The 10,748-nt window shown below is 47.4% G+C and overlaps 1 protein-coding gene across 1 annotated transcript; it reads left to right on the top strand.

Moving 5' to 3' along the window:
* The first annotated feature begins 6,068 nt into the window (after positions 1-6,068).
* On the top strand, positions 6,069-9,939 carry SOX21 (SRY-box transcription factor 21). Its single transcript, XM_009006839.5, has one exon. It carries the CDS (start codon positions 7,492-7,494, stop codon positions 8,320-8,322), a length of 831 nt encoding a protein of 276 aa, XP_009005087.1. The 5' UTR covers positions 6,069-7,491; the 3' UTR covers positions 8,323-9,939.
* Positions 9,940-10,748: the final 809 nt, after the last annotated feature.

Here is a 10,748-nt window from a genome sequence, read left to right as displayed (position 1 = left end):
GATCCACCCGCCTCGGCCCCCCAAAGTGCTGGGATTACAGGCTTGAGCCACCGTGCCCGGCCCGAGTAGCCAAGATAGTTTTAAGTAAGAAGATGAAAATTATGAGAGGACTTTTTCCTTATCAGAATTAAGATAGTGCAATAGAAAAAAAAATTATTTTATTTTATTTTTTTTTTTGAGATACAGTCTTGCTCTGTTGCCAGGCGCCCGGCTGGAGTGCAGTGGCACAATCACGGCTCACTGCAACCTCCACCTCCCGGGTTCAAGCAATTCTCCTGCCTCAGCCTGCCAAGTAGCTGGGACTACACCCAGCTAATTTTTGTATTTTTAGTAGAGATGGGGTTTCACCATGTTGGCCAGGATGGTCTCGATCTCTCGACCTGATGATCCATCTGCCTCAGCCTCCCAAAGTGCTGGGATTACAGGCTTGAGCCACTGCGCCCAGGCAGAAAAATTTTTAAACAAAAATCAAAATAACTCAGAAACCAACTTACAAAAATTTTATTTAGGGTGAAGGTAGCACTCATGAGTGGATAAAAAGGCAATTTTTTAAATTAATGGTTCTAAAAAATTGAGTATCCATATGGAAAAAATGTCAAACCTCATACTCTACATAAAAATCAATTTCAGATGGATGCTGGTAACACAAAAATGGCTCCTATAAGACCAACCCTCCTATAAATAATAAATTTGGGACAAAAATATAAAAACCTCTGAATGTCTAGAAAAACAAAATCAAAAGTGAGCAGAAACTAAAAGGGATCCATTTGGGAAAAGGGCACTAGGTGGGTTTCCCAATTTTACGGCTTTTCACTTGTATGCATGTCCAGCAGTAGACACGAACAAGAATATAGCAGCCAGCTTGTAATGGTTAAAAACTGAAAACGACCCACATGCTCATCAACAGGACAGCAAGCAATAAACTGTGTTACATTTGCACAACCAAATATTAGCAGCAGCTAAAATGAATGAACTACAGTGATACGCAGTAACACCGATGAATCCAAAGTCATACAATAAAGATTATATACGAAATAGAGATAATAAAGATTAAATACAAAGTATTTAACTTACAAAAACTTCTATGTTAAAAACACATTAAAATAAAAACATATTTTTAAGGCATACATCTAGATGGAAAACGATACAAATGAAAATGGCCACATTGGGTTGGGTGAGGTGAGTAGAGAGTTTACTGGAGAGATAATTCAGTAATTTAGTTAGATATATGTTCATTGGCAAGTTTTATTTTGAGTGGTGGACTCATAAAGGCACTTGCTAAATTATTAAATATAATTAACTAAATAAAACCAGGCCATTGATGGACCAGTTATGAGAGTGTTTCATGAGTCAGGAACTGTGATTAAACCAAATTTGTGTACTTGGGGTTCAAAAGGAAAGGTAGAAAGGGAGGGAAGGGCTGGAGAAGTAGGGTTGGGGGAAAGTAAAGACTGAGATTAGATAACATTGTTGGAGCAGCCTTTGGCTATCAGAGAAACGGTAGAGATAGGGTTTATTCAGGGCAGACAATTGTTCAGTGTTTGCAGTGGGAGGCCTAGGGAGGGAGGGATAGTGGATTGCCCCTAAGGCCAAATCTGTGCTGAGGACTACGGGAGCAAGGGAGGCCTGGCCCCAGAACAGCGGGGATGGGACTTGGAGAGACTGCTGCTTCTGACTGGGGTGTCCTTGTTGTGGGGTTGGAATGCCTTATTGGAGAGATTGCCGCTGGCACTCCCTCATAGAGGGAGTGTGGTGGTGAGTGAGTCACAGAAAGCTTGGGGAAGTAAGTGGAACTGAGAATCTGAGCTGGAAAGGGGCTGAGCCTTCTACTGGGACTCTAAGTGCTGGGGGTTAAAAACATCAGCTTAGTTCAAATCCCAGTTCTTCCTCTTATGGTTGTGTGACTTTAGGCGAATTACTCATTGGCTCTAAGGCTTCATTCAGAGTCTGCAAACTAGAGATGGTAATGCTTATAACATAGGGTTTTCCGAAAAGTTAAATACAATGTGTCCAAAAGGAATGGTGTCTTAAGAACTCAATAACTGATAGCTATGTATTTTTTTTTTTTATTCTTTTAAGGAGAACTGCCCAGCAATTGAGCTCTAAAGCCGACCTGTTTTTAGATGGGAATTGGAATCTGAGTGCCAGGAAAGCACAGGGCTGGGCAATCCAGAAGGTGGAAGTGGGGACGGTCAGAGTGACATCTGTAAAGCCAGAAGCATGGCTTATATACCACCATGATGGGACACTTAAGAGAATCCCCTTTCTCAGGTTTGTTCTTTCTCAAAATAAACCTGCGCATGGTGGTGATGAAATTCACAAGGAACCCCACCCTACCAAAAGCCAGTCTCCTCATTTAACAGCTACAGAAGGCTGGAAGTTTTCATTACATAGGCCAATGACACCCTCACTGTCCAACCCTCTTTCATTCATTTCTAGTTTTGTTGAGGATTCACTCTCTCTCCCTTACAATACAAAAAAGGCTCTTATCCTAAGAAAATTATGCTTTTACAGGACTCTTGGGATCTGACAAAGGTATGTTGCGAAGTTGTCTGTTTTGAATGGTTTGTATTGTCTTTTTTCTTTTAGGTTTTGGCGGGGGGCGGTGGCAGGAGGGGACTGTTTTTGACATTGTTTTTCTTGTTCTGTCCTCTAGATAAAGCTCCTTTTGAAAATGTCAGCCTGCTTGAGCCCTGCTCAGAAGACATGAGGAAAGGTGTTCTCCATGACTGATCTGTATATTTCCAGTTTCCAAGTATGGCAAGAACAGTGAGAATAAAAGGACAAAAATCTCTAAAGGATAAGAAATTGGCAGGCACTGGTGAAGGGCCACTCTTACAGCCATTGCTTTCCATCATGACTGTTGACCTCAGACAGCTCTTCTTGTCTCTCTGGCTTTATGGAGATGATGTTGTCACAGTCTTCTCATTTCCTTAACAGGACAAACAGGCCATATCACCTCTCTATGCAGGTCTGAAAACTTCTGAATTCTTTCACTACACTTGCTTAAGAACAGGTCCCCAACATTCTCCAACAATAGCTGCCAGCTCTCAGTGTGCAAGGGTGATTGTTTGGCCTCTGCACTTTGAAGGCATCACCTTCACTGCCCATCACTTCCATCTGGTCACCTCTCATTACCCCACTGGCTTGCTGTCTTTGCTGTGTTTTATCACCCCCATGGTTCTAGAAAAATGTGATAGTGAGCCACCTGGGTGAAACCCCAATGAGAGAGAGAGGAGGATGAAAAGATGGGGGAAAATGATTCCGTTCACATTAGGACCCAGGTATTCTCCCCTCCCTCGTGGAAAAGAAAGCAAGCAAGCCAGCCTGTGGGGTTGCCAAGATATCTTTTATTCCCCAACAATCTCATTGCTGCCTCCTAGTGAAAGTTTTAGAATTGAAAAGAGACCATTTGCTGGGGAGAACTGAAGGGGGACAAGAGAAAACTGAATTTACACAGACCCACAAACTTTTTCTGAAGGAGCGTCACTCAGTTACTGATTCGACACATTTGCAATCACAGGTATCACTGTGGCCACAGGAAAATACAGACCCACACGATACTACTGATCAAATTATACTATTCATTACAATCAAGAGTTGACAAGGTAAAGCCCATCAAACTTACAATTCTCCTTCAATTTATTTTCCTTCACTATTAACTCACACAGATTATTTCATTTCCTATACGCTGGGATTTTTTTCATCTTTAGGACAAAATGCACAAGAACAAAAATATACCTCTATCAATTCAAACATAAGATATGAGGAAATTATAAGTGAATTTACATTTTGGTTCATATGAATGAAAATGGCTCAAAAATTTACTTTGTTAAAAGCTCAACCAGATTCAGGCATGATTCAGGTGTGAAGGTTGGTTAATAACAGCAAAGCGTTGCCGTCCTTTAATCCATGGCTGGTTGTGAGGGCTCTTTCTTTGGTTGTGAAGGGTTTAGGCCAAGAATATTGATCCCCTAGAAGCCAAAAACTAAAACCAAATCTTTCCTATTTTGAAACGTGGGAAATTTCATTTGGTGAATAGACAAGCACACAGATAGTCATTTTCTTTTTATGACACCTTTGTTACCCACAGTTCAACATTCTTGGACTTGAAAACGTTCAAATTTGCTCATTTAATACCAATAGACAGACAATATTCTAAATGTATACTGAAAAAACTATAGCCAAGGAACTTTACATATATTATTCTTATAAAACATTGTACATACAAGCATACATTTCAATCATATATACCAACATTTCTTTCTAATGTAATAATTTATCACAGTGGATTTTTAAAATTTGAAGAGTATAAAATCATTTAACTCACTAATATAAAACACATTTTCACGATCCTTCTCCCTTTTTGTGTGTCAAAATAATTTTCACGATTAGATTCAACTTTATTCACAATATTTAGTGAATAACAGCCTTCATGTCTTGTGCCTTATATATACACATGTTCTTTGTGTGCCAGTGTATCATATTTTTGTCTCAAACCTATTATACCAGTCAGTAGGTGAAAAGCTCAGGTATGATAATTTTGTAGTTTATCATCACAAAACAGTATATATAATATTCCGGTCTATGTAATTACACCTGTTAGTGTTTTCATATTGCCCCAGCCAGAGTCTGTAAGTGACAAGAGTGTCTTTACAGAGCCTATGAAGGAATATGGTTCTGGAGAAATCAGTCCAATTGTTTTAACAATGCAAGGGCATAACTGATACAAAATAAGCATTTGTCAATACGACAGTTTCAGAAAAACACAAACATGCCACTGCTGATTCACAGTTCTGTCACTACAACTCTAATTTTTAAGTCCCTATTCTTTTATTAAAATAAACAAGCCTAACTTTTAAATAAATTTCATGGCCTGAAACAGTTTTAATTCACGTTCATAATGACAATCAAAGCTTTTGTGTCTGTGTGTCTGTATGAACTGAACATAAATCGCAGGAAGACTTAAAGAGTTAACCGTCTGTAGATGCTCCTACTTGCACATACCACGGGGCTAGGTCAAATCCCAACTGCCAAAGAAAGAAGGCAAGCAACTTCTCCCTGAAGGACAGGCCAGCATGTGAATAAAACCTCCAGACCCATCATGTTCTAAGTGTGCTGCAGCGTACCAAGAAGTGAGGAAAACACGCAAACAGAATCAGGCCGTTTGACTTTTGCATCGTGCTATTTTTTAAAAAGTGCCCTAACTACTAAAGAAGGAAATTATACTTAGCATGAAAGTATTCCAGCATCGAGTGATGGGTACGTTTTACTTCTGTCTTCCAGAGAAACTACTTGCACTTATTAATTTTAAACACCTTCACCTCAGTTGTGCATGTGAGACACTGTAAGTTAACTGTACCTTAAAGAGATCAGCATATAGATGGTTCTGGCGACCAGGATTAAAACAAAAGACAGACAAAACAGAATTTTGAAAGACTTGAATAGTCAGTCAAGGATGCATACTCAGCCTGGGCTAGCTCGTTTTCGGAAAGGTTGCCAAGAGTGTCCTAATTCCCTCCTGAACTATTTTTCACTCCACTACCTCTGACTGGGTGCTTCACCAGTGCAAGAAAATGCGAGAAGCATCTGCTGCAAGCAACACCTGGACCTCCCAGGAAAATAAGCACTTACTAGGAACAATCTCAAACAATTTCAAGGCTGAGTCTCCCCTTCCCCAGGCTTAACCCTCTTCCCGCACAGTTGGAGAGGCTCTCCTACTCTTGCCCGCCGCCTTCTTCCTCCCGGGGCCGCAACCAGGGCAGCTGCACGCCTGGGTAGCCGGGGCTGACACCAGGGGTTGCCAACGCCAAACAGTGCGCAGACTCCGCGGCGCGCTCCGGACTCCACTCGCCTAAACCTGCTCTCAAGTGAAAAGGAGTGGGAGGAGGAGGATTGGGAGGGGGCGGGGGGCGGGGGGCGGGGGGCGGAGGGGATCTGTTAATTCGAGGTCCTGGGGGTGTGGGAGCGGGAGGCGGCTCCGCTGGTCCCTCCTCCCTCCCTGAGTCCCGGGCTCCACCTCCTCCGCTGCCCCCCAGATATACACACACAGCCGCGGCTGGACATGCACACTCAGTGCCGGCTCCGGGAGCGCACACACGCAGGTAGCCACACTCACCTGAGCTGGTGCAGAGGGCGGCCTGGGCCGGGAAGGGGCCCCCTGCGCCGTGGGAGTGGGGAGAGCGCCAGCTGCCCCAGCGTGGACCTGCGGACTGAGGTGATGGCGCGTTTTCCTTAACTCTCCTCCTCCAGCACCTCTGCCCCTGCGCCGGCTCGGCTTTGGCCGCAGCAGCGAGGACAGAGGGGCCCCAGACGCGGCGGACTCGCGGGCGCACGCTCCCAGGAGCGCGCCGAGAGGGGCGCGGCGGCTCCGGAAACTTGGGCGAAGTTAGTTGCAAGTGCCGGGCGGCTGCCGAGAGGAGCGAGGCGGGGACGCGGCCGCTGCCGGGCCTGCGACGCTGCGCGGAGCCTGCGCTGCTCTCCGCGGCGGGGGAGCTCCGGGAGCCCTAAGTCGGCCTGCAGGCCTGAAGGGGCTCGGAGCGAGTGGAGCCGGCATGGCCCAGGGGACGGCCGGACGCGGCTCCTCGGCGAGCCAGGAGAATTTCCTTTGAGGCCCGGCGACCCACGCTTGCTCAAGCCTCATCCACCCTCCTTCCTCGCCCCTCCCGTCAGTCCTTTAGCCGGAGAGGACTCGAGAGGCAGGTGCTGCGGGAGACAGCTCCCCCCTCCAAAAAAAAAAAAAAAAAAATCACCCAGCCGATTGGGGGTTTCCCATCCGCGCACCCTGCCCGGAGCCAAGAAGACCGGCTGGTGCTGCTGCTGTATTTGTATTTATATCCATTGCTGCGCTCTGCGTTCCGGTGGCGCGCCCGGACACTCCTCCGCCTCCCCCTCCTCTTCCTCCTCCAGGGCCACCTCCCCTCCTTCCCCACCCCCATCTGCTTCTGTCAAATGAGAAAGTCAACGAGGAGAACCCAAACACTCCAGCCGCTGAGAGCCCCCTTTGGCACTTGGCAGCACGCGGCGGCGGGCTCCTCGGTTCAACTTGGTGGAGCCTCCGCGACGCAACTTTGGGGGCTGCTTTGCATTTAAGAGAGAACGACCGAGGAGGAGGAGGAGGAGCGCTCTGCCAGGCCGCCGCTACCTGCGGGGAGCTCGCGAGTACACGCCACTGGAGCCAAAGGACCCAAAGAACGTCAAGGGCAAACTGCAGCCGCGGGGAGAAGAGACGGCTGATAAGTTAAGAGTGTCCCGGAGACAACCTGCCGGAGCGCTCGGCCAGAGACCCCAGGGCGGCCCGGGGCGCGACGCGGCCCTGGCCTGGTCCCCCGGCACCCTCCTCCGGGGCGGGAGCGACGCCAGGGCGCGACGTGGGGCGCGGCGAGCCCCGGCCGGCAGAGCGGGTCCCCGCGGGCAGCCAACATTGATTTCCTCCGGGCGGAGGGCGAGGGCCCGGGCGGCGGCGGGCTGCAGCCGCGGCAGGGAGAGAGCATGTCCAAGCCGGTGGATCACGTCAAGCGGCCCATGAACGCCTTCATGGTGTGGTCGCGGGCTCAGCGGCGCAAGATGGCCCAGGAGAACCCCAAGATGCACAACTCGGAGATCAGCAAGCGCCTGGGCGCTGAGTGGAAGCTGCTCACGGAGTCGGAGAAGCGGCCGTTCATCGACGAGGCCAAGCGTCTGCGCGCCATGCACATGAAGGAGCACCCTGACTACAAGTACCGGCCGCGGCGCAAGCCCAAGACGCTGCTCAAGAAGGACAAGTTCGCCTTCCCTGTGCCCTACGGCCTGGGCGGCGTGGCGGACGCCGAGCACCCCGCGCTCAAGGCGGGCGCCGGGCTGCACGCGGGGGCGGGCGGAGGCCTGGTGCCCGAGTCCCTGCTCGCCAATCCCGAGAAAGCGGCAGCGGCCGCCGCCGCCGCCGCCGCGCGCGTCTTCTTCCCACAGTCGGCAGCCGCCGCCGCCGCTGCCGCCGCCGCTGCTGCCGCGGGCAGCCCCTACTCGCTGCTCGACCTGGGCTCCAAGATGGCAGAGATCTCGTCGTCCTCGTCCGGCCTCCCGTACGCGTCGTCGCTGGGCTACCCGACCGCGGGCGCGGGCGCCTTCCACGGCGCGGCGGCGGCTGCTGCAGCGGCGGCCGCGGCCGCCGGGGGGCACACGCACTCGCACCCCAGCCCGGGCAACCCGGGCTACATGATCCCGTGCAACTGCAGCGCGTGGCCCAGCCCCGGGCTGCAGCCGCCGCTCGCCTACATCCTGCTGCCGGGCATGGGCAAGCCCCAGCTGGACCCCTACCCCGCGGCCTACGCCGCCGCGCTATGACCCCGCGGGGCCGCGTCGCGAGGACCGCTGTGCACACGTGTACATATGTATAGGTACGAGCGCTGCGGCCGTCCCGTGCGCCCTCCCGAGACCGGGGGCCCGCTTTGTATGTACATAGAATGTATAGGTGCCAGGCGGAGGCAGGGGACCCGGCGGGGCAGGAGAGGCCGAGCGCGCAAGGGCGGGGGCTAGTGTGCCTGTGCGTTTGCCGCATCATTTCAGACCCGCACTTCGGCAGCCAACTCGAAAGCGGGCGGTTGTGTCCGGCAGCAGTTGGTGTTTGCTTTGCACTTCGGAACCTGTTGCGTTTTGATCCACGGAGGTGGAGGAGTAACTTTTTGATGTGTTGGCCTTTCCAGTTTTGTTGGAAGTTTCTTGGTCGGTTTTGTTTTTGTTTCTCATTCAACTTCCTCGCCCCCCTGCCCCCCCAGACCGCAGCCCCCTCCCGGTCCGTGTTGCATGCATTCTGTCGGAAGATGAGGTCTGAAATGGCTGGCACAGGGGAAAAGCCGCTTGTGTCATTCGTTTCTGGGAGCGGGATGGCTATCAGCAGCCTTCCCTCCCTGCTTGTACTATTTGAACTTTGCGGATCTCTGTTCTCTCAAGCAGAACTCCCAGACCGGATCCAATCTTGACCAGTGACCGGCTCGAATCTGGCCTTTTGTGTGTGAGATGATCACGGTTTCTTTTGTTTATCACGCCATATGCAAATCAGAGCAAGAGCTCTTTCTCAAGAGCAAGAAACGCAAACAAGAAATATGTGTGAGATGAAAGTTGTCAATTGGATTTTCTCCCTAAACAAACAACAACAAACTACTAGAAGTCTCCCTGAGTCCATTCGCTTGGATTTCTGACACAGTTTACAAAAAAAGGGGGAGGGGGGAGGCGCTGTTCCTATTTTCTCCTTATGGCTGAGTTTACCTTAAGATTGTAAAATGTGTATATGTCAGTGAAAACATTGAGGCTTGGAAAATGTGTTATTTTCGTTGCCCTAAGTTTGAGTCGGTTTTAGACTCAAAAACATTTTGAGCGAATGTCAAAGTTAACTTTTAAAAATTGCGAAACTATTTCAGAATCGCAATTTTATCGAAGATTAAATCAGACTTTTTTGTCTGGTAATTATATATTTATTATTTAGCAAAACGTAAGGAAGAAAGCACAGAATTGTTTCAACAGATGTCTCTCATTTTCAGCTAGCATTTCTCTCCCAACTTGAGCTGGTTTAATGTGTTTTGGATTTCTCTCCTCGATTGGCTTGTTTTTTAGATCTCCAGCAATTAATTTGCAAATTACGATAAAACACATTTTAGGGAAAAAAAGAAACCTTCTTCGATTATTAGCTTTTTTTGTTTATTTTTAAATGTATATATTTTGACTAATGTTTGTGAATGAAGTTGGCTAACATGTATTTAGTTTCATTTTGGCTTTATGTATTATAAAGTTTTTAAAATTTTAAATATTGGTTTTAACCTTTATGTGTAAATGACTTTCTTGTGTGATCTTCTAATTTAATATTAGATGTCTAAGGTATATCTGTAAATTAGAATCCGACTATCACTCTGTTCATTTTTTTGAACAAAGAGTTTAAATAAAGCCTGAACCAGGGAAAAGAGAAAACTCTTCTATTTCTTGTTGAGTTCCTAACAAGATTTTTATCTGAATTGCCCTTACGTGCCTGGTCCAGGTGAAGTGTAAAGTATCCTCCAAAGGCACTCTTTGTTTCACTTTTGAATAGATTTACTAGGAAATCTAAATCAAGCCATTGTTATTCAGAGCCAAAAACCTGATTTATCACATTTTTAATCGTGAATAGGAAAGAAGATAAAAAAAAAAATACCCAAGTAGTTGTATTAGCTTTAACAACAACCCAAAAAAAGGCATTCATGAACCAGTAGAACAGAGCCCATTGAAAACATCCAGACCGTTCAAAGCATTTCAGCAGTTTCCAGTAACATTTTAAGAGGGGGAAAGTTGCTTGGCCACTTTATCTTGTTAGTTGAAGAGCCCCACCACTTAAATCAGTGTAATTTGTTCTCCTATCTTTGGGGTATTCCTTGTTTACACCTTAAGGTTTTATTTGGAGGATAATCACTACTAAGGACAAAGTACAACTTTTGGCCTCTTTAGGACCTAATTTTGTTATGCTAATCGCATTAAAATAGAAGTTTAACATTCACATGGAGAGGGTTGGATTTCTAGGGCTAGACAAGTTTCTACTAGAAAAAAGTTTGAAATCGTAAAGGATTTTAATTTTATACAAGAAATAGAAGACTATCAGAAAAAACATAACTGTAAGAAGATCTTGCCCCCCCCCCCAATCAAAATGGAAATTCTTAAAATACTATATACAAGTCTTAAACCAGTTTCTCCATTGAGATCATCTCGGGAGCTGCATGTCTTTATAAGCGACCCAAGTCTTTAAAGTC

The sequence above is a fragment of the Callithrix jacchus genome, chromosome 1, assembly GCF_049354715.1.
Source record: "Callithrix jacchus isolate 240 chromosome 1, calJac240_pri, whole genome shotgun sequence".
Taxonomy (NCBI): domain Eukaryota; kingdom Metazoa; phylum Chordata; class Mammalia; order Primates; family Cebidae; genus Callithrix; species Callithrix jacchus.
Note: the sequence above shows the minus strand (reverse complement) of the source record. Positions and strands in the feature narration are given on the sequence as shown.